Source organism: Jaculus jaculus, chromosome 16 (assembly GCF_020740685.1).
Source record: "Jaculus jaculus isolate mJacJac1 chromosome 16, mJacJac1.mat.Y.cur, whole genome shotgun sequence".
Classification (NCBI taxonomy): domain Eukaryota; kingdom Metazoa; phylum Chordata; class Mammalia; order Rodentia; family Dipodidae; genus Jaculus; species Jaculus jaculus.
Window position 1 is genome coordinate 59,335,827 of NC_059117.1, and position 24,292 is coordinate 59,360,118.

Genomic DNA, 24,292 nt, shown 5'->3' on the forward strand with positions numbered 1-24,292 from the left:
AAGGGCCACTGTCTAGGAAGCACTGAGTTGGAGATCAAACATTATCCCGTAAGGTGACTTTTTTTTTTTTTTTTTTTGAGGTAGGGTCTTTTTTTTTTTCTAGCCCAGGCTGACCTGGAATTCGCTATGTAGTCTCAGGGTGGCCTTGAACTCACAGTGATCCTTCTACCTCGGCTTCCTGAATACTGGTATTAAAGGCATGCACCAACATGCCCAGTCTCCAAGATGACTTTTTAGAATGGAAACTTTTTTTGTTGTTGTTAGAGTATTTATTTATTTGAGAGAGAGAAAGAGGAAGAGAGAGAGAGAGAGAGAGAGATAAGGAGAGAATGGGCGCACCAGGGCCTTCAGCCACTGCAAACAAACTCTAGACACATGTGCCACCTTGTGCATCTGGTTTACATGGCTACTGGGGTATCAAACCTGGGTCCTTAGGCTTTGCAGGCAAGTGCCTTAATCACTAAGCCACCTCTCCAGCTCTAGAATGGAAACTTGTTGTTTGACACCAAATGAAGAGGCTGGTTTGTGGATAGAGCCATGCTGTATGCAGAGAACCTATCCTTTGCTACTAAGACCACAGCCTGCTTGGTGAGGCCCGCGGCAGCAGCCGTGGCTGAAGTGGGCACCTAGGTGTTGTCTTCACGTTGCTGGGACAAAACGCCTGTCACAGGGCAGCTGATGGGAGGAAAGGTTTTTATTCTGGCTTACAGTTTAGGAGAAGCTTCATGATGCCAAGGGAAAGCAGGGCATGAGCAGAGGCTGGACATCACCTGTGTCACAGCAGGTGGCCAACAGCAGCAGAGAATGAATGAGCCAGGTTCTGGCCAGGGGGAGCTGGCTCTACCAACCCTGTGCCCACCCCTAGCAACACAACTGCCCCAGAAAAGGCTCCACCTCCCAAATTGCCACCAGCTGGAGACCAGGCATCCAGAACTACGAGTTTATGGGGGACATCTGACTCGAACCACCATATTAGGAGTACAGCCCCATTGCCCAATGGGGCAGATGCTCCTAAAGTGGAGTAATGGAGCGGGGAGACCCTGCACACACTGGACGACTGCTCTAGTCCTGCCTTTCTGTCTCCCTCAAACCTTTGTTGTCCCCGAGCACATCAGCTTGAAACCTTGACTGTGGGTATTATGTGTAGCTGGGGTGTGGGGGTGCTTTACCCACCCAAGGAGTTATGTTGCAAAGAGACTCTGCTTGCATTTTAGGTGCCAGTTTGCCCCCCCCCCAAAGGTAGGGTCTCACTCTAGCTCAGGCTAACCTGGAATTCACTATGTAGCCTCAGAGTGACCTCAAACTCACGGTGATCCTCCTACCTCTGCCTCCCGAGTGCTGGGATTAAAGGCGTGCGCCACCACGCCCAGATTGCTTTTTATTTTGTGTCAGATGCCCACCCTGAGCGTCCCTACACTAGAAGATATTGCACACCTATAAGTACTTTCTCTTTGAATAAAAACTGATTGCAATAACAACTACTGAGTGCATGCATACCGTGGACCAAGACCTCATGAAGTTCCATGCAATTTACTCACATAGTGACGAAAAATAACTTGACCTTATCCAGCTCTATTAAAAATAGCATGTCTCACCTGGGCATGGTGGTACATGCCTTTAATTCCAGCACTCAGATGGCAGAGATAGGAGGATGGTTGTGAGTTCAAGGGCAGCCTGGGACTACAGAATGAATTATGAATTAATTCCAGGTCAGCCTGGGCAACAGTAAGATGTTGCTTAAAAACAAACAAACAAACAAACAAAAACATGTCCCAGGCTTGATACAACTCAAGTAGCACTCAGAGGAGTTCCAATGATCATTTTGTCACCATTTGTCATTACTAATCCAGTGAAGGTTAATGAGCTAAACAGGGCCAGTGTCTTAAAGAAAGTCAGTCATTGAATGGAATTTCAAAGGGGAAAGTGTGTGTGGGGGGAGGGAATTACCATGGGATATTTTTTTATAATCATGGAAAATGCTAATAAAAATTAAAAAAAAAAAAAACAGTTAACAGGGAAATAACAAGAAAAAAAAAGTCATTCCATGATGGGAAGGGTGGCTGCGCTCCACATAGTCACGGGCCTGGGTGACTTCAGTTTTGTTGTTGTCATTTCCAGGTACATACGGCCATCCTATGCGTGGCCAGAGCTGAGAAGCCAGGTAGATGATGGCAAGCTATGCCCCTGATTCACGCTTAGCCTGAGAAGTATCATACATCACATGCCAGGGGGACTCGGATTTCTAGCCACTCCCAGCCACTGTGATGCCTGGGAATGTAGTCCATGATAGAATTCAAATACAGTAGCTCTTATTGGAATCAGAATGTTCCAGATCTTTAGAATTGGATTTTTGGCCAGGTGTGGTGGGTGACACGTGCTTTTAATCCCAGCACTGGGAGGGAAAGGGAGGAGGATCGCTGTGAGTTCCAGGCCAGATGGGGATTACAGCATGAGTTCCAGGTTAGCCTGGGCTAGAGTGAGACCCTACCGCAAAATAAATTAGTTTTTGGAATATTTACATCTACAAAATGAGATATCTTAGGAACAGGACTCAAGTCTAAACACAAGTTGTTTGTTTATTTGCATGTAAGAGAAAGTGACAGAGAAGGATAACATTTATTTAAAAATTTTATTTGTGGGCTGGAGAGATGGCTTAGCGGTTAAGCACTTGCCTGTGAAGCCTAAGGACCCCAGTTCGAGGCTCGGTTCCCCAGGTCCCATGTTAGCCAGATGCACAAGGGGGCGCACGCGTCTGGAGTTCGTTTGCAGAGGCTGGAAGCCCTGGCGCGCCCATTCTCTCTCTCTCCCTCTATCTGTCTTTCTCTCTGTGTCTGTCGCTCTCAAATAAATAAATAAAAATTTAAAATTAAAAAAAATTTATTTGCAAGAGAAGAGAGAGAGAGAATAGGCATACCAGGGTGAACTCCAGATTCATGGGCCACTTTGTGCATCTGGCTTTGCATGTGTACTGGGGAGTAGAACCCAGGCCATCAGGCTTTGCAAACATGCACTTTTAGCCATTGAGCCATCTCTCCAGCCCTGGATTATTTTTATTTTTATTGATTTATTTGAGAGCGACAGACACAGAGAGAAAGATGGAGAGAGAGAAAGAAAGAGAGAGAACAGGCACACCAGGGCCTCCAGCCACTGCAAACAAACTCCAGATGCGTGCGCCCCCTTGTGCATCTGGCTAACGTGGGTCCTTAGGCTTCACAGGCAAGTGCTTAACTGCTAAGCCATCTCTCTAGCCCCAGGCCTGGATTTTTGAATCAAGGACAGTCAGTGAGCCTGGAATGGTGGAAGAAGGGAGGATGCATTTTGGAGGATACTGGAGAGCCTTTGACATACTTCTCTTTTTATCTAGGGGAGCTCTTTCTGTTTTTATAATAACAATTATCTGTGTCAACAAATGTTGGTCAATTTCTTTTTTCTTTTTTCTCGAGGTAGAGTCTCACTCTGGTTTAGGCTGATCTGGAATTCACTTTGTAGTCTCAGGGTGGCCTCGAACTCACAGCAATCTCCTACCTCTGCCTCCCTAGTGCTGGGATTAAAGGCGTGCACCACCATGCCCGGCAATTTCTTTTTTAATAGTTTAAATTAGCATACAAAACAATGGGCTTCATTATAGCATTTTTTTTTAATTTTTTTAAAATTTTTATTAGCATTTTCCATGATTATAAAAAAAAAATCCCATGGTAATTCCCTCCCTCCCCCCCCCCCACTTTCCCCTTTGAAATTCCATTCTCCATCATATTACCTCCTAATCACAATCATTGTACTTACATATATACAATATCAACCTCATTATAGCATTTTTATACATACGTGTCACTACGCTTTGTTCTAACTCATCCCCTATTCGTGTTATTTTTTAAGAAAGAAAACCTGAGCCTGCCACACTGAGTCTACGGACAGTTCCATAGTAATGAATCAATGTATTTATCGAGGAATGGAAGAAAACAAGGAAAGGTAAAAATGAATGAAAACGTTTCTTGGAACAGTTAAATTCAATGTGGAATTTCCTTTATGTCTATATAAACCAGGTGAAGCCATGAAGAATTTGGAGATAGAGTGGAGCTAGGGACAGAGCTTTGTGGCAGTGTACATGAGGCCCTGGCCTCGATCCTTTGCATTGGGGGGAAAAAAAAAGAAAAAAGGAAGAGAAAAAGAAAAAGGTGACCTGGAGATAGTTCAGTTTCATCTGTCTCTTCTTTTTACATCTCTAGCTTCTTGCACTGGAGGAAAGGTGCCACTGATACTTATGAGGGGATTGTCCTCAGTCTTAGAAGTAAGAGTTGGTATCAATAGAAATGATGTGCAATTAAATGTTTCAGTTCAAATTTGTAATGCTCGCTCCCAAACCCTGTGGATACTTACACGGGCTACACTGAGAGTGGCCTGTCACCCAGGAGGCAGTAACGCCAGGCCCTGAGCGCTTTCTTGCTATCTACGTTCCTATTATAGGTGCCAGTTTTTCTTTAGTTTTTTTTTTTTTTTAATTTATTTGTGAAGAGAGACAGAAAGGGAGCATGGGCACACACAGCAGGACCTCCTGCTGCTATAAACAACTCCAGACACATGTGCCACTTTGTGTATCTGGCTTTACTTGGGTCCTGGGGAATTGAACCTGGGTATGCAGGCAAGCTCCTTTAACCACTGAGCAATTTCTCCAGCCCCAAGCTATTTCTTCTTCTTTCTAAATCAATAAAAATTAGGTAGATCTTTTTTTTTTTTTTTTGATATTTCACAAGAATTTTTTTTCACGGGAATTTTGAAAGGGCTGTTTGACAAATTTCAGCATTAACTGACAACTCTACAGACCCAAGCCATTTCTTTATCTCCCTTCTGCTTTTTTTTTTTTCCCTTTTCTTTTTTCTTTTGGTTTTTTTGAGGTAGGGTCTCACTCTAGCTCAGGCTGACCTGGAATTCACTATGTTGTCTCAGGGCGGCCTCGAACTCATGGCAGTTCTCCTACCTCTGCCTCCCAAGGGCTGGGACTAACGCCATGCACCACCATACCTGGCTTTCTTTTATTTTTTAAATGCATGCTGTCATGTTATGTTGGCTGGCCTACTTTGTAACCCTTTAATGTATTTAATAATGTTCCCTAAAATGTTTCAAGATGGCCTATGTGAATCTCTTGCGTTTGCATACCACAGCCAAAAAAAAGACACAACCAAGGGGTGAGACTCTCCCTGCTTGCTGAAGCGGCTGATTGTGACAGATGAACAGGTTCTGGTTTTTCTGGTGTGTGTTCTGGTATATTCTTACGTGCACACAGGCAAACAATCCTCTAAAGTGGTTCTCGAGAAGAATTTCTGGGCTCCTGCATGTGCATTTAAGATCCCAATAAACATGTCTAAATGATTCTTTAAAGAGTACTTGTCAACTAGGGACCATGTTTCCTGTGTGCCCACCCTTTACCAACCTCAGACATGTTCTTCAGTTTTTCCAGACTGTTGGGTGGACATCAGTACCTCTCTGGGACTGTAATTCCCCACGCTTCTCTTTCCTTTGGGGAAACTTCCGTTCATCTTCTCATGACTCCGTTGCTTGGTTTCTTCTCCTGACAATGCCTGAAGGCTGGTACCCTTCCAGGGCCGGGCACCTTCTCCTGAGGCCTGCGGCCCCAGTGCGCCGGCAGCTTTGACTCTTCTCAGGAGCAGCTCTGGTCTTTTCTTCTGAAAATCATTAAAATCCACTCTGGGCTGGAGAGATGGCTCAGCAGTTAAGGTGCATGCCTGCAAAGCCTAACGACCTGAGTTCAATTCCCCAGTACCCACATAAAGCCAGATGCCCAAAGTGGCACATGCATCTGGAGTTTGTTTACAGTGGCTGGAGGCCCTGGTGCATCCATTCTCTCTCTCTCCCCCTGCAAATAAATTATACTTTTTAAATAGGTGCTGAGGAATTGAACCCTGCTCAGCAGGCTTTGTAAAGAAGCACCCCTTTGTTCTTTCTTTTTATTTATTTATTTGAAAGAGAAAGAGAGAAAGAAAGAGGCAGAGAATGAGAGAATGGGTGTGCCAGGGCCTCCAGCCACTTGCACCACCTTATGCATCTAGCTTTACGTGGGTCCCAGGGAATTGAACCTGGGTCTTTTGGCTTTGCAGGCAAGCACCTTAACAGCTATGCCATCTCTCCAGTCCATCTTTTTTTTTTTTTTTTGTTTGTTTGTTTATTTTTGGTTTTGAGGTAGGCTCTCACTCTAGTTCAGCTTGGCCTGGAATTCAGGTATGTAGTCTCAGGTTAGCCCCGAACTCATGGCAATCCTCCTACCTCTGCCTCCCAAGTTCTGAGATTAAAGGTGTGTGCCACCATGCCCAGCCCAATAATAAAACAGTTTTTAAAAAATTGAAAAAAAAAATAAAACAACCCCACACAGCAAAAAGAAAAAGAACATCTTGATCTCCCAGTGGGCCTGAGCTCCTATCCAGGGCTACCTTTGGGAACCAAGGCGATGCTGGCTGAGCTCTCTGGTGGACGTGACTTTGGAGGCAGTGCACTGTGTTTATGGTTGCCCTGGACACAATCAGCTGTTGTTCTGCCTATGTGGTATTCTTGGAGCAAGCAGGAGTTGAGAATGGGGCACATGTGTCCCTGCAGCTTTTGGCCACAGGCTTGTGCATGCCACCAGTACTTGCTGCGTACACGTGTGACCAGTGGCCTCACTCATCCCACCCAGATGTTCCTCCGGAAGGTTCCATCTTTGTCATGGGAAGTGAATATACTCTGTCAGAAGACATGAGCCTTCTGAGCTGTGGAGGGAGAGGAAGTGCTTCACTTGCCTTTGGTAAACCTAAACCATCGCCCTGTTCTAGAATGCTTAATTTTAGATCTCATTTGAAGATCAAAAAATTCCATGTAGGGCTAGGAAGTAGCTCAGTGCGAAAGCTTTGCCTGAAATATGTGACATTTTGAGTCCAAGCACTACATAAGTGAAAAAATTTCAGGAAGAGTGCAAATTCAAATTCCCTTTCTTGTTTTTTCTTTTTCCTTTAATTTTTGTTTAATTTAAGAGACAGAAAGAGAGAGGGTATGGGTGTGCCAGGGCCTCTTGCCACTGTAGATGAACTCCAGATGCATGAGCTGCTTTGTGCATTTGGCTTTATGTGGGTACTGGGGAACTGAACCCAAGGATACTAGGTTTTGTAAGCAAGTGCCTTTAACCACTGAGCCATCTCCCCATCTCTAAGCCCCTCTTTCTTATGTATTTCAGAGACATAACTATTTGGAGCTAAAAGAGATCTTAAACTCATTATAATTTTTTAAAAATATTATTTATTTATTTGAGAGAGGTAGAGAGAAAGAGAGAGAAAATGGGCACACCAGAGCCATCAGTCACTGCAACTAAATCCAGACATATGTGCCACCTTGCACATCAAGCTTATGTAGGTTCTAGGGAATTGAACCTGGGTCCTTAGGCTTTAAAGGCATGTACCTTAACTGTTAAGCCATCACTCCAGTCCCTCATTACATTTAAAAAAATATATTTTATTTTTATTTATTTACTTGAGAGAGAGAGAGAGAGAGAGAGAGAGAGATACAGAAGCAGGCAGGTAGACAGAGAGAATGGGTGCACCAGGGCCTCTAGCCACTGCAAACTCCAGACTCGTGTGCCCCCTTGTGCATCTGGCTAACGTGGTCCTGGGGAATCGAGCCTTGAACCGGGGTCCTTAGGCTTCACAGGCAAGCACTTAACCGCTAAACCATCTCTCCAGCCCATCCCTCATTACATTTTTAGACAAGTGAAGAGTGAGGAAACGATTGCTGAAATTAAAGCCATAGGAACAAGGCTAATGTGGTGGTACAAGCCTAGAATCCCAACACTTGGGAGGTGAAGAAAATAGAATCAGGAGTTCAAGGTTGGCTTCATTCAAATCGAGTTCCAGGCCAGCCTGTCTCAAAAAACAAAAACAAAATCAAAACAAATGCTGGGCGGGCGTGGTGGACACTCCTTTAATCCCAGCACTCGAGAGGCAGAGATAGGAGGATTGCTGAGAGTTTGAGGCCATCCTGAGGCTGCATAGTGAATTCCAGGTCAGCCTTGGTTAGAGCAAGACCCTACCTCAAAAACAAAAACAAGAACAAAGCTGGGCTTGGTGGTGCACACCTTTAATCCCAGCACTTGGGTGAGTTCAAGGCCAACCCAAGACTACATAGTGAATTTCAGGTCAGTCTGAACTAGAGTGAAAGCCTACCTCAAAACAAACCAAGAGACAAACAAAAAAATACAAACAACCCAAACAGCCAACCAACCCAAAACAAACAAACAAACAAAAGATAAACAAAATCAGGTGCCAGGCATTGACTTCTGGTCCCTGGCGCCTGGCCCTGGCTCTTTCTTTCTTTTTTTTTTTTTTTTAATTATTTTTTAAAATATTTTTATTTATTTATTTGAGAGCAACAGAGACAGAGAGAAAGGCAGATAGAGGGAGAGAGAGAGAATGGGCGCGCCAGGGCTTCCAGCCTCTGCAAACGAACTCCAGACGCGTGCGCCCCCTGTGCATCTGGCTAACGTGGGACCTGGGGAACCGAGCCTCGAACCGGGGTCTTTAGGCTTCACAGGCGAGCGCTTAACCGCTAAGCCATCTCTCCAGCCCCCCTGGCTCTTTCTATATCACAAATACCTCTTATAGGATTGGCTGACCCCATAAACTTAATTCCTCTTCTGTTACTACTAGAGCTCATAAGCTGGAGCCCTCTGACAGAAACGAGCTCGTTGGTTGATTAATTGATGGTCTGTTCAGTAGGCATTTTTAATTTTACTACATACTACCTGGTGTACTTGTAACAAAGGGTAAGATAGGAGTTCATAGAGAATTAAGTCAGGGGTGCCATGGTTAAGTGGAAAACCTCAAATCCCTGTTGGTTGGTCAGTGGGGAATCGTATTTGTACATGTGCTACTAGTAGGTCATGGAGCATGGTCCTGAGTTAATCATTGTACAGTACTTGGCACTTACTTTGCACCCAGTAAGGGCAGCAGTTTAAAAAAAAAGTATTTTATTTATTTGGGAGAGGGAGAGAATGAGATAGAGAGAATGGGCACATCAGGGCCTCTAGCCACTACAAATGAGCTCCAGACACATGCTCCACCTTGTGCTTCTGGCTTATGTGGGTACTGGGGAAGAGAACCTGGGTCCTTAGGCTTTGCAGATAAGTGCCTTAACTGCTAAGCCATCTCTCCAGCCCAGCAGTTTTTACTTTTGTTTGGTTTTAGTTCTGGAGAATCTCAAAGGATTTTTCTTTCTTTCTGTCTTAGGTTTTTTGAGGTAGTGTCTCACTCCAGCTCAGGCTGACCTGGAATTTACTATGTAGTCCCGGGGTCGCCTCTAACTCACAGTGATCCTCCTGCCTCTGCCTCTCAAGTGCGGGGGTTAAAGATGTGTGCCACCTCATCTGGCTTTCAGAGGATTTTCTATCAAGAGGTGGGCAGAGCTGATCTTAGGTTTCAGAAATGGCAACGAATCAACATGATTTCTGGCCTTACATGAACTCAGAGTCTCTCTCAGCTCCTGGTCTGAGACCTCTGTGAGGCCAGGTCATCCCTCTTGCATCTGTGACTGTTGGTCAAGGGTAAATAGTATTGCATTTGTCCTTGGTACATCGTAGGCTCACTGATAGTTAAACAGATTGAGAGGGACTAGCCAGGTAGCTTTTGCTGACAGGCAATTAGATAGTTAGAAAAAGGCTCCTATGAGAAAGCTTAAATTGATTTCTGTCTGCCCTGGAGCGCAGGTGGGCGCTCCTGTTACACGGCCCTGCCTGCTGCAGCCGAGCCATAGTTCAGCGTCTGCTCCACTCAGCCCTCTCGGAGGCTCACCTGAGCCTGAAGGTAAAGCCCAACACAAGGTTGTATGTAGATCTGTACCAGGTGGGCAAGGGCTCTTTTGGTTGGCTGCTCGTCTTTCTTGAACTTCCACGTCCTGGTAAGCCTCCCTCCCCCACCCCTTGACGCCCATGGGCTCTCCACTCCTCCTGCCTCCTCGTGGCAGGAGCTCTCTGCGCTTTCTCCTCTTTCCTCTCTAAATCACTTACATGTTTTCATCCATGCTCACTTCCCACAGGGGCTCTCGGGCCACGTGGGTGCATCCATTCCCCCTTCCATGGTCCGTGGACTCACCCTCACTCACCCCGCCTGACTTCTGATTATATGTAATTATTTAATAAGTCTTGCTTTATTTCAGTTGTTTTTTTTTTTTTTTTTTGGTAAAACAGACACAAACTTAGGGTTTGGAGTTTAAGAACTTTCTTGAACCCCCAAAGCCCCATTACAAGATGAAGTTAGTGCATGGAATAACAGGAACTCTAGATCCTTGAAGTTGGACTATGCTGATGTCCCCAGGATAGGGGCTTCTGGAAGGCCCAAATACAGACCATGCCCCTGCGGGATTTAGTTTTGCTTCTGACACTTATGCGGTTTGTCTTTTGATCAAGTGACTTTCTTGTGAGAACATCTCTTCCCACAGTGTTTGTTGACAGAGCTATCATTTCTGGTACCTCCGCTTCTAAGTGACCACTGGTCCATTAGGAGCCCAAGAGCACAGGGTTTCTACATGCCGAAGCCCCAAGGAATGCAGTTTTCTGCTGCCACGGTGACTGACCAGACAATGTTACTGCTTTTGTGCCTCAGTTTCCTCAGCTGTGCAGCAATGAATGGCGTTAGGCAAAGAGAATTTCTGACATTCACTCAGATACAAAAAGGAAAAATTTGAGGGGAGAAGTGCTTCCCTTTCCTGTAAGTCCTTCCTATGAATGAGCTTGTGGTGAAAAGTTTTTTTAAATTTTTATTTATTTGTTTGCACACATAGAGAAAAGAGAGAGAGAGAGGAGGAGGAGAAAGGGAGAGAAAGAGAATGGGATGGGTGCTCCAGGGCTTTCAGCCATTGCAAATGAGCTCCAGGTGCAAGGGCCACTTTGTGCCATCTGGCTTTATGTGGGTACTGGGGAATTGAACGCATGTTGTTTGGCTTTGCAGGCAAGTGCCTTAACCACTTAGCCATCTCTCCAGGCCCAAAATTTACATAGGTAGGATTTGGCCATGCTGAGGAGATAGAAAAGCATGAGTCCCTTTTTCTTTTCTTTTTGTTTCATTTCTTTCTTCTTTCCTTCCTTCCTTCCTTCCTTCCTTCCTTCCTTCCTTCCTTCCTTCCTTTCTTTCCTTCCTTTATCTCTCTCCCCTTCTTCCCTCCCTCCCTCCTTCCTTCCTTCCTTCATCAGTCAACATCCATTACCTAGCAGGAAAATGCCCAAGAAGTGGTCAGTCTTTTCTTGCATAGTCTTTCAATTAAGGTTGTATACACAGGTGTCTCTCCAAAATAAAAGTGCACTCTGGCTCATTTATTCCAATCTAGTAGTTGTTTACTATCCATAGGGAAAATTGGCTTCAGGACCCCATGAATATCAAAACCCCAAAGATGCTCAGGTCTCTTATATAAAAATGGCAGAGTGTATGTGTTTGTTAAATTATCTCTAGCTTACATATAATATCCAATACAATATAAATGCTATGCAGATAGGGGTTATGCTATATTGTTTAAGGAGTAATAGGAGAAAAGTCTATAACCAGGCCTAGTGGCAAAACTCATAATCTCAGCTACTCAGGACCTGAGGTAGGAGGATCCCAAGTTCAAGACTTGCTTGGGCTACAGAGTGAGGTTCTGTATTAGAAAAACAAGCAAAGGGCTGGAGAGATGGCTTAGTGGTTAAGGCACCCACATTCGATTCCCCAGTTACCCATGTAAGCCAGATGCACAGGTGGTGAATGTGTCTGGAGTTCATTTGCAGTGGCTGGAGGCCCCCAGGGTGCCCATTTTGTCTTTCTATCTACCTTTCTCTCTCTTAAAAAAAATTACGTAAATAAAATAGTCAAATAAAAAAAAAAAAAGGAAAGAAAAGCAAGCAAGCAAAAAGAAGCTCAGCAAGTGAGGGTCCAGTTTGCTCTGAGTTCGGTTCCCTGCACCCATGTAAACAGCTAGGTACAGCCACATACACCTCTCACTCCAGGCCTGGGGAAGTTGAGACAGGTGACTTGCTGGGGCTTTCTGGTCTGCCAGTGTGGCTGGAAATAGCAGCTCTGGGTCAGTGAGAGACCCCATCTCAAGCAAACAAGTGGGTGAACAATGCAGGAGGACACCCAAGGTTCCCCTCTGGCCTTCAGGCACACACAGAGTGTGCATATTTGCACACACGAGTGCCTATAGCACGCCACATACCACATCACCACACATATTGTAACGGGTGCTTTTTGGATTCAGGAAAAGTCCTTAAACTCCAAACCCTGAGTTTGTGTCTGTGTTTAACAAAGAATTAGAACAAAACAAGACTGAGAAGGACAATTATTAAACAATTGAATTTATTCAGGATAACAAGGGAAAGTTGGCAAGCCAAGGGAAGAGGAGTGGATATACCCACGTGGTGTGAGAGCCCATGTGGCAGTTGAACACGGGCCTGGAAGACACCTGAAAAGGGATTTTAAATTATTTTATTTGAGAGAGAGACAGAAAGAGGGGGGGGGGGAGAGAATGGGCTCACCAGGGCCTTTAGCTGCTGCAAATGAATACCAGGTGTATGTGCCACCTTGTGCATCTGGCTTACATGTGTCCTGGTGAACCAAACCTGGGTCCTTAAGCTTTGCAGGCAAATGCCCTAACTGCTAAGCTATCTCTCCCACCTGAAAGGGATTTTAGAAAGACTTCATAGAGGAAATGGAGAAGAAAAGTACAGAGAGCTCCTGCCATGTGGAAGGCAGGATGGGGTAGAGAGCCCACGTGGGCATAGGGATTGGGGTCCCCCACCTCGGAGATGAAGGGGGCTTACCAGAGCAGGGACCTGGAAGTTCAGGAGAGAGGAAGAGCCAACAAGAGACCTTGCCCGCCTGGTGAGCATCCACTCATAATCTTATGGTGGGCTTTGCTCTCACTTGGGCTCAGCAGAGTGTGAGTGAGTGCTGACTGGTCTGGGCTGGGGGCTGGCTCAGAAAGAGGCCACATGACACCAGGTTTGGGCTGAGCTTAACCAACCAGAAGTCCAGGATCAGGTGTAAACCTTAATTTTAGGAAAGGGGAATTCCTTTCCAGAGAGGGACTCAGGTTGTTTATGGAAAAAAACAGATCTATGCAGCTCCTTTAGGCAAGAAATAAGGAGAAGCCAGATTCTTCTCTGATCTCTAGCAAAGTAGAGATTCCTGCGGTTTATTTTTAGGGCCCAGTCACCCTAACTGCCTCACTACCTCACACACACACACACACACACACACACACACACACACACACACAAGCTAAAAGGAATGTCGGGGATGTAGCCCAGTGACAGAGTACTTGCTTAGTATGCGTAAGTCCTAGGTTCAACCCCAATACTACCCCCCCAAAAAAGAAAAAGTTTGTATATATATTCAGTACAACTGAAGATTTTAAAAATTAAGTTTGCCAGGCATAGTGATGAATGCCTTTAATTCCAGCACTTGAGGCTGAGGCAAGAGGGTTGTAAATTTGAAGCCAGAGTGGAATATGTAGGCATGCCCTGGCATGAATGAACAAGCAAGCGAGTGGGCAGCTTTTCTCCATACTGGGTTGAATCCACCAAACTTTGAGCTCATCCCATGTGCCAGCCCTGCCCAGCTTCCCTTTCCTGGGATGAAAGACCTGTGTTCTTCAGTGAGGCCTGATGTTTGGCCTATGTCCTGACACTCAGTAACCCCTGCTTTGGGTACTGCTTTGGTGGGCTGAATTGACTGGGAAATACTTTGTAGATGGCTCCACGAAGGGCTCAGTCCAGAACTGGGATTTGTTCTGGGAGCCATGCCTGCAACCCTGCAACCTGGCTGTAGACCCCTGTGGCTATCAAAGATGCTCTTTTAGAAAATGGCGTTGGGGGACGTGGCTGGAGAGATGACTTAATGGTTAAGGTGATTGCCTGAGATGTCTAAGGACCCAGGTTTGATTCCCCAATACCCACGTAAGCCACATGCTCAAGGTGGCACATGTGTCTAGAGTGCCTTTGCAGTGGCTAGAGGCCATGGCATACCCATTCTTTCTCTTTCTCTATCTGCCCCCCACCCTCAAATGAATAAATAAAGGAAAGGAAAAGTAAAGAAAAAAGGAGCCGGGCGTGGTGGCACACGCCTTTAATCCCAGCACTCGGGAGGCAGAGGTAGGAGGATCACCGTGAGTTCAAGGCCACCCTGAGACTCCATAGTGAATTCCAGGTCAGCCTGAGCTAGAGTGAGACCCTACCTCAAAAACCCCCAAAAAAAAAAAAAAAAAAAAAAAAGAAAGAAAGAAAGGAAAGAAAGAACAAAAAAAGAAAGAGAGCTGGAGAGATGGTTTAGCAGTTAATGTGCTGGCCTGTGAAGCCTAAAGACTCATGTTCGATTCTCTAAGTCCCACGTAAGCCAGAGGCACAGTGACACAAGCAGTCAAAGGAGCGCATGCACACAAGGAGGCGCATGTGTCTGGAGTTTGATGACAGTGGCTGGAGGCTCTGGCATGTCAATTCTCTCTCTCTGTCTTTCTCAGATTAAAAAAAAAAAAAGCCAGTCAGTTGGACTTGCCTTAAAAACTTAAAAAAAGAAAAGAGAAGTAAAAGAAAGTGGCAGAGGGTTTGCATAGAACCAACACGCAGCTGGGGTTACCCCCTCCCAGGCCTCCACTTACCGGCTCACATCTCGTCATTAGCCCAGGGCTGTTTTAGTTACTGATTTTTTTTTTTTTTTTTTTTTGAGGTAGGGTTTCACTCTAGCTCAGGCTCTCCTGGAATGCACTATGTAGTCTCAGGGTGGCCTCGAACTCACGGTGATCCTCCTACCTCTGCCTCCCGAGTGCTGGGATTAAAGGTGTGTGCACTACCACGCCCGGCTCTTGGTTACTGATTTTTGTTAGCTCTTTGTTTACCCGCTGAAGGACTGTGAGGGACCCACTCCACTCCCCTGTGTCCAGAGGTTCCGCCAGCCACTGTTGTTTTAAATTTGAGAGAAAGTAAGAGAGAAAGAGGTACACACACACACACACACACACACACAGAGAGAGAGAGAGAGAGAGAGAGAGAGAGAGAGAGAGAGAGAGAGACAGAGGGAGAGAGAATGGGCATGCCAGGGTCTCTAACCACTGCAAATGAACTCCCGATGCATGTGCCACCTTGTGCATCTGGCTTATGTGGGTTCTAGGGAAGGGAACTGAGCTCCTTTGGCTTTGCAGGCAAATACTTTAACCGCTAAGCCATCTCTCCAGCCCCACTGTTCTTGATAGAGGTGACAGCGAGGGTTTTATAGTCCTTTTAATCTGGGGTTCTGTGACCTTGGGCAAAGCACTTCGCCTCTCCAAGGTGTTTCTTGGAGATCTTGACAGCATTTCCAAAGTCAGCTCGTGCCAGCTGGAGTGCATGGCCCACACCTGTCGTCCAGCTCTGGAGGCACACGGGTGGGAGGATGGCAACAAGTTGCAGGCTTTCCTGACTTCATAAGCAAGTTCCGGGTTGGTTGGGGATGTAGGACTCTGCAGGAGGCTCTGTGTCCAAAAACCAAAACAGGGGGCTGGAGAGATGGCTCAGTGGTTAAAATGTGTGCCTACAAAGCCTAACAACCTGAGTTTGATTTCCCAGTGCCCACATAAAGCCAGATGCACAAAGTGGTGCATGCATCTGCAGGTTCATTTGCAATGGCTGGAGGTCCTGGTATGCCCATTCTGTCTGTCTCTCTTCTATCTCTCTCTCTCTCTGCTTGCAAATAAATAAATATTAAGTCAACAACAACAAAAATAGCATAGTTTCCTCTTTATAGTAATAGGAATGTCCGGGGGAAAATGGAGTTTGTTACCAAACTTGTTTGATGAGTACTAATTTCAGCTCAGTTAAATAAGCCCTTCTTGTAGGCCTTGTCAGAACCTATCCATAACCAGTGTTGGGCTGGAGCGATGTCTCAATGGTTAAAGACACTTACTTGCAAAGCTTGAATACCTGGGTTTGATTCCCCATTACCCACATACAGCCAGATGCACAAAGTGGCTCATGTGTCTGGAGTTTGTTTGCAGTAGTTAGAAGTCCTGGCATGTCCATTCTCTCTCTCTCCTTGCAAATAAATATTCAATAAAAGTATTTAAAATCAGTTATCTAGGTTATGGTGGGTCATACTTGTAATCTTAGCACTCAGGAGGCTGAGGCAGGTGGATCAACATGAGTTCAAGGCCAGTTTTGTCCATATAGTGAATTCAGGACAGCTTGGGTTACAGAGGAAGATCCCATCTCAAAAAAAAAAAAAAAAAAAAATCAGGCTGGAGAGATGGCTCAGCAGTTAAGGTGCTTGCCTGCAAAGCCTTATAACCTGGGCTCAGTTCCCTAGTACCTATGCAAATCTAGATGCACAAAGTGGCACATGCATCTGGAGTTTGTTTGCAATGGCTAGAGGCCCTGGCATGCCCATACTGACTGTCTTCCATACTCTCTGCTTACAAATAAACAAATATAAATATTTAAAGCAGAAAAACAATCAGTGTTCATGGAAGGGTTTCTTTTTTTCTATTGTAAATTTGTCTTTTTATTATTATTAGTTTTTTTATTAACAACTTCCATGTTTATAAACAATATCCCATGGTAATTCCCTCCCTCCCCCTACTTCCCCTTTGAAACTCCATTCTCCATCATATCCCCTCCCCCTCTCAATCAGTCTCTCTTTTAATTTGTAGTCATGGTCATTTCCTCCTATTATGATGGTCTTGTGTAGGTAGTGTCAGGCACCATGAGGTCATGGATATCCAGGGCATTTTCTGTCTGGAGAAACATGTTGTAAGGAGTCCTACCCTTTGTGGAAGGGTTTCTTAACAGAAGGCAGCCCCTCCATGTCTATTTCTGGATTGATCACTGCTACAATATGGATTGTACCAGATCTCAGGGTGTTTAAGCCCCCACTATACTTCCATCCTGTGGCCAAGACATGAAGGAGGCAACAGATTTTGTAGATGAGGAATCAAGACTTATCAAGACCGAGGGCAGGGAAGGGTTTCATAGCCAAGGAATGGAAGAGCCAAGACCCAGACCTGGAGTTCTGAATGTCCACTCTGATTATCTTGTCCCTCCCCCCACCAAACCAAGGTCTTTATCTGTCCTTTAACATTTATAGTCCTACCATTCAGGAGCATGAAACAAGAGGAGCATTTGATCCCTGGAGTTTGAGACCAACTTGGGCAACATACCGAGACACCATTCATCTCAAAACCAATCCCAAATGATAAAGATCGCCTGTGAAGCCATTAAAAACGTTATGCCCTCTGCCAGCCCTTAGTCTCCCATTGAGGTGGGCCACTATGTAGGAAATGATTGTATCTACCGACCCGGGGTCATCTCAAGTTGTTGTGTGTCTATGGTGGCTTCAGACATCATAGCAAGCCGTTGAAATGCACTTCCATTCACTTCCATCTTATGGAGGAAGAAGCAGGGTTTTAAGTATCTGCTCCAAGATAAACCATCTGAATTCTAGGGTTTAGATTTTGGATCCATGTCTTTTTTTAAATAATTGTTTACTTTTATTTATTTATTTGAGAGCAACAGAGAGACAGAAAAAGGCAGATGTATATATATGTGTGTGTGTGTGTGTGTGTGTGTATATATATATATATATATATATATGGATGGAGAGAGAGAGAGAGAGAGAGAGAGAGAGAGAGAGAGAGAGAGAGAGAGAATGAGCACACCAGGGCCTCCTGCCACTGCAAAATGAACTCCAGATGCATGCGCCCCCTTGTGCATCTGGCTGACGTGGGTCCTGGGGAATTGAGCCTCAAACCGGGGTCCTTAGGCTTCACAGGCAAGCGCTTAACCGCTAAGCCATATCTCCAGCCCCCATGTCTTTTTTTTTTTAAATTTGTTTATTTATTTGAGAGAGAGAGAATGAAAGAGAGAGAGAGAGAGAGAGAGAGAAAGAGAGGCAGACAGAGAGAGAATGGACATGCCAGAGCCTCCAGCCACTACAAATGAGCTGTAGACACATATTGCATCTCGTGCATCTGGCTTTACATAGGTACTGGGGAATTGAACCAGGGTCCTTACGCTTTTCAGGCAAGTGCCTTAACGCTGAGCCATCTCTCTCTGGTCTCTAAGTCCATGTCTTTGACTCTCCCCAGGGGTGAAAACCTTGGCCTCTTGCCACCCCACACACTTCTCATCTACTTGGTCCCTCATTTTCCTCTCTCCTTGCACAGGAGCTCAGAGCCCCTCTACAGAACGGGCAGGAGCTGTTGAGACTGCCTCATGACACAGTTGGGCTTCAGAATTCTGTAATTTTTGACATGTTGAGGGGCTGGAGTATTGTAATCCCATTGAAAGCCCACGGATGTGTTTCTAATAGCAGGCAGTTACTCTTTTGCCGGGTTGCCTAGTGACAAGGGGAACCACTGGCAATGTGTCATGGAGTGGCGCTTAGTCTGTCTCACTTACTGAATTTTCTCAAGTCTGACCATTCATAAACAGGATCCAGCCAGGCATGGTGGTGCACACCTTTAATCCCAGTACTTGAGAGGCAGAGGTAGGTGGATCTCCATGAGTTGGAGACCACCCAGAGACTACATAGTGAATTCCAAGTCAACCTGGGCTAGAGTAAGACCCTACCTCAAAAAAAAAAAAAAAAAAAAAAACAATGGAAAAAAAAGAAAAAGTTCTAATAGTGGGACTTGGGTGCTCAGGTGGATCCAGTGTGTCAGGAAATAATTAGCTCTATCCCTGTGTACCTGGCCATCTAGCACAAGGCTTGAGTCAGTTATGGGACCATAAACTGTTCTCCCACTAGCCACAGAGCCATCAGAATGCCTGGCTCCTGTTTCTGACAATTTTAAACACAGGGTGATCACGATAAAAGGATTCATTCAGCAGTAATTTGTGCTATTAGGCCTCCTGGGGGCCACGATGGGCCTTGTTTTTGTGGAACTTACAGTCAAGAAGAGATGGATATGTATAATAGGAGACAAGGAGAGCGTAAGAGGGCTTGGTGGTTTGAATTGGATGTTTCCCATTAACTCGTGTGCTTTTCGTGCTTGGTCTCCAGCCGATGGCAGTTTGGGAGGTGGAGCCTTGCGAGAGGAGGAGTGTCATTGGGAGCAGGCTTGGGGGTATTACGGTCAGCTCCCCCTTGCCAGAACCAGGCTCAGTCTCATGCTGATATTGGCAAGGAGGTGATGTCCAGCCTTTACTTTACCATCTTTCCCCGCCACCATGGAGCTTTCCCTCAAGACTGCAAGACAAATAAAAAACTTCCTTCTCACGCTGGAGAGATGGCTTAGCAGTTAAGGTGCTTGCCTGTGAAGCCTAAGGACCCAGGTTTGATTCCCCAGTATCCATGTAAGCCATAATCACAAGGTGGCACATGCATTTGGAGTTAGTTTGCAGTGGCTGGAGGCCATGGCATGCCCGTTCTCTCTTTCTCTCTCTCTCTCTGCCTCTCTTAAATAAATAAACACACACACACTCATATATATATATATGTATATATATGTGTGTGTGTGTGTATAAAATCTTTACTCCCATCAGCTGCTTTTGGTCAGGTCCCAGCAACAAGAAGGTAACTGCAACAATTTGTTACTCTGTCTTCATATACACTTTTTTCCCCATGTGTTTGTATGTGTGGACACACAGGTGTGAGGTTATGTATGTTTGCATGTGGAGGTCAGAGGTGGGTGTTAGGGGATCTTTCTCAGTCTCTCCATCTTATTCTTTTTTTAAATTTTTAAATTTTTAAAAATTTTTTTATTTATTTGAGAGCGACAGACACAGAGAGAAAGACAGATAGAGGGAGAGAGAGAGAATGGGCGCGCCAGGGCTTCCAGCCTCTGCAAACAAACTCCAGACGCGTGCGCCCCCTTGTGCATCTGGCTAACATGGGACCTGGGGAACCGAGCCTCGAACCGGGGTCCTTAGGCTTCAAAGGCAAGCGCTTAACCGCTAAGCCATCTCTCCAGCCCTCCATCTTATTCTTTGAGACAGGATCTCATCTCACTGAACCTAAAGCTCACTGGCTAGCTAGCCGGCAAGCCCCAGGGATCTTTCTGTCTCCGCCTCCCCAGCACTGCAATTACTGAAGTGTGCTGCCAAGCTGGGATTTTACATAAACTCTGGAGACCCAAACACAGGGATTGTGCTTGTGTGGTATTTCACCCACAGAGCTATTTCCCCAACCCATCTGTGCTTTGTTTTTGAAGGGCGGTGTAAATTTCATTCATTTACTACCACATGCTGAATGCTCACGTACCTGGAAACATCTAAAGACACAAACCAAAGAGGGCTCCAATGGCACTGTGATCATTCTGCCACTGAGAATACACTTCATGTGGCCAACAAGTGTGTGTGGGGGGGGGGGAAATGCCATCTTTGAGCTGGAGAGATGGCTTAGCGGTGAAGGCGCTTGACTGCAAAACCTAAGAACTCAGGTTCCATTACCCAGAACCCACATAAAGCCAGATGCACAGGTGGTACATGCGCCTAGGGTTCATTTGCAGTGGCTAGAGGTCCTGGCGTGCCCACTCTCTTCCTACCTCTTCCTTTTTCTTTCTCTCTCTCAAATAAATACACAAAATGTCAAAAATAATATATAAAAAGCAGGCATGGTGGCACACGCCTTTAATCCCAGCACTCGGGAGGCAGAGGTAGGAGGATCACTGTGAGTTTGAGGACACCCTGAGACTCCATAGTGAATTCCAGGTCAGCCTGGGCCAAAGTGAGACCCTACCTGGAAAAACCAAAAAAAGAATATATATATATATATATATATATGTATATAAAGAACCCCATCTTTGAGGGATTTATACTTGGCCCCCACTTATCTGGCAAAGGTGACACTCAGGAACCCCTGCCCAGATGGGCTTGATGGTGGCACATGTCCCCACACCTCCCCTGTCTGGGTGGAGGCCATGTGTGTCTTGTAAATCTCTCTCCTGAGGAATCTGATAGAAAATTCCTGCCAGGCAGGAGTGTTACACTCACTCTGGAGGAAAAATCAGCTTTTAAAAAATTTTAGCTGGGTGAGCCTAGTGTCGGGCCTAGAGAGGAGGAGTGAGCACAGCGGAACCTCAGCTTGCTGAAGTGCTTGGGCCTGATGAGGTATAGCTTGTCAACAAGTGTTTACCAAACACTGATTTATTCTAGGGTGTTCTGTTAGGTGCCTACTTTTAGAGTAGAGGTTAGAGGTATGCCAACTTTTTTATAAACCAAACCTTTTTAGGGTTTTTTTTTTTGTGGGACCAGTTTAAATTTTTTTTGGTGTTTTTTATTTTATTATTATTTTTTTATTTATTAGAAAGAGAGAGAGAGGGAGAGAGAGAGAATGGGTGTGCCAGGGCCCCTAGCTGCTGCAAAAGAACTCCATACGCATGGGCCACCTTGTGCATCTGGCTCACGTGGGTCCTGGAGAATTGTACTTGGGTCCTTAGGCTTTGCAGGCAAGTGTCTTAAACTGCTAAGCTATCTCTCCAGCCCCTAGTTTAATTTTTAATGTTGTAACAGCTTTATTATACTTTTAGTCATGGTAAATTTGTGTTGTTATGTGATCACTGTAAGGATTATTATTGGCTTTAAGAACTTTTTCTTGATAACCTCTGTATGTGTAGACAACATACCATGTTCATAATCCCCTCCTACCATTGTCCCTTTAACTCCAGAATCCTCCTTCACTGAATCCTTTATTTTTTTATATTTATGTATTTTATTTATTTGAGTGAGGGGAGGGAATAGGCACGCCAGAGCCTTCTGCCACTGCAACTAAACTCCAGATGCATGTGTCACCGTGTGCATCTGGCCCACATAGGTCCTGAGGAATCGAATCTGGGTCCTTTGGCTTTGCAAGCAAGCGCTTTAATTTAATCCAGCTCTGAATTCCTTCTTTCCAACTAGTCTTTTAAAAAAAAAATTTTTATTTATTTATTTGAGTGAGAAGGAGGTAGAGAGTGTGTGGAAGAGAGAGAGAATAGTCTTTTTTTTTTTTTTTTTTGAGGTAGGGTCTCTCTCTAGCCGAGGTTGACCTGGAATTCACTGTGTAGTCTCAGGCTGGCTTTGAACTCACTGCAGTCCTCCTACCTCTGCCTCCTGCTGTCTTCTAATTTGATGTCAACATTTTTTTCCCCTCCTATTATCCAGGTCTTCTATAGGTAGCATCAGCCACTGCGAGGTCATGAATACCGCTGCCACTTTGTGTCTGGAAGACACTATTGGTTTTATTTTTGTTTGTTTCTTTTTCTTTTTCTTTTTCTTTTTCTTTTTGTTTTTCTTGTTCTTGTTCTTGTTCTTGTTCTTGTTCTTGTTCTTGTTCTTGTTCTTCTCTTCTCTTCCTTTCTTTCCTTCCTTCCTTCCTCCCTTCCTTCCTTCCTTCCTTCCTTCCTTCCTTCCTTCCTTCCTTCCTTCCTTCCTTCTTTCTTTCTTTCTTTCTTTCTTTCTTTCTTTCTTTTTTGAGGTAGGGTCTTGCTGTCTAGCCCGGGCTGACTTGGAATTCACTGTGTAGTCTCAGGCTGACCTTGAACTCACAGCGATCCTCCTACCTCTGTCTCCCAAGTGCTGGGATTAATGACATATGCCACCATACTTGGCTGTAAGACACTATTGTAAGTAGTCTTCCACTTCCTTTGGCTTTCACATTCTGCCCATCACCTCTTACACAATGGTCACTGAGCCTAGGAGGGTGTAATAGAAATGTCTCACTTAGTGCTGACCACTGCACTTGTCACTTCTTAGCACTTTGGTGACTTTGTGTCTCCCCAGTGGTCACTACCATCTGAAATACTTAACTTTTATCTTAGTTTCTTAAGACAGGATCTTACTCTGTAGCAGAGACTGGTCTTGAAATCACTACATAGGTCAGGTTGGTTCCAAATTCACAATCATCTTTCCCTCTCCTAAGTGATGGGATTATAGGCATGAGCCCCCATGGTTGGCTAGAAATAGATTTTTAGAATGATTACTTTTGTTAACTGGATCATCTTATATTCATCCTTCCCTTCCTCTATCCCTTCCCCCTCCCTCTGTTCCTTCCTTCCTTCCTTTCCAGATAGCTATTGGATAATAACTTATCTTATTAATATTGACTAATATAATCAAATGACCGTCTTTGTTCTAAAGGCTTTCCAGGTCTGTTTTTAATATTATTATTTTTGTAGGGAAGGAGTTTTTCCAGGCATATAATCATATCATCTTTAAGTTGATGAAATTTTGCTTCCTCTTCTTTTCCAATTGGTGAAACTTATTTTTTTTCCTTCTGTCTAAAATGAGTGTACATTTCCTTCCTGGATGACATTAACCAGTGAGTGTGGGGTCTGGGCTTGTTCTTATCTTGCATGGACTTAATTCCAACATGCTGTGATGTTGTCGTTAGCTTTTTTTTTTTTTTTTTTTTTTGGTTTTCCAGCATAGGGTCTCTCTCTACCTCAGGCTGACCTGGAATTCACTATGTATGTAGTCTCAGGGTGGACTTGAACTCATGGGAATCCTCCTACCTCTGCCTCCTGAGTGCTGGGATTAAAGGTGTGCGCCACCATGCCGGCTTTTCTTTATCTTTTTTTTTGAGTGTGTGTGTATGTATGTATGTAGTATGTGTGGTGTGCGTGTGAAAATGTGTACCACCTGTGTGCATGGATGTGTGTGGTAGCTGTGTACAACCTGTTTGGCTGGCATTTAAAGAGACATTTTTTGTTAGTGTTTTTCTTTTCCTTTGAAGCTAGTTAATGGCCCAGCCCTTTTGAAAATATTTTATTTATTTATGTATATTTATTTATTAGAGAGACAGAAAGACAGAGAGAAAATGAGAATATGGGTGCACCAGAGCCTCCAGCCACTGCAAACCAACTCCAAATGCATGTGCCAGCGTGCATCTGGCTTTTATGTGGGTATGGGGGAACAGAGCCTGGGTCCTGAGGATTTGCAGGCAAACGCCTTAACTGCCGAGCCATCTTTTCTGCCCTTGACAGATTTCTTTTTTTTTTTTTTTAAATTTTTTATTTATTTATTTGAGAGCGACAGACACAGAGAGAAAGACAGATAGAGGGAGAGAGAGAGAATGGGCGTGCCAGGGCTTCCAGCCTCTGCAAACGAACTCCAGACACGTGCGCCCCCTTGTGCATCTGGCTAACGTGGGACCTGGGGAACTGAGCCTCGAACCGGGGTCCTTAGGCTTCACAGGCAAGTGCCTAACCACTAAGCCATCTCTCCAGCCCGACAGATTTCTTAATAAACTAAATAACCAACAATTTAGTTGCGACCTGTAATTTTTTTTTGGGTGGGGCAGGTGTTGAGGTAGGGTTTCGCTCTAGCCTAGGTTGACCTGGAATTCAC

The 24,292-nt window shown here is 44.9% G+C and overlaps 1 protein-coding gene across 1 annotated transcript in view; it reads left to right on the forward strand.

Moving 5' to 3' along the window:
* Arhgef3 (Rho guanine nucleotide exchange factor 3) overlaps positions 1–24,292 on the forward strand; it is a 369,200-nt gene that overhangs the window by 40,305 nt on the left and 304,603 nt on the right. The window contains exon 2 of the mRNA XM_012949393.2: positions 3,877–3,969. Coding sequence (XP_012804847.2) covers positions 3,926–3,969 — 44 coding nt within the window. The 5' untranslated portion in view covers positions 3,877–3,925. The remainder of the gene's footprint in view (positions 1–3,876; positions 3,970–24,292) is intronic.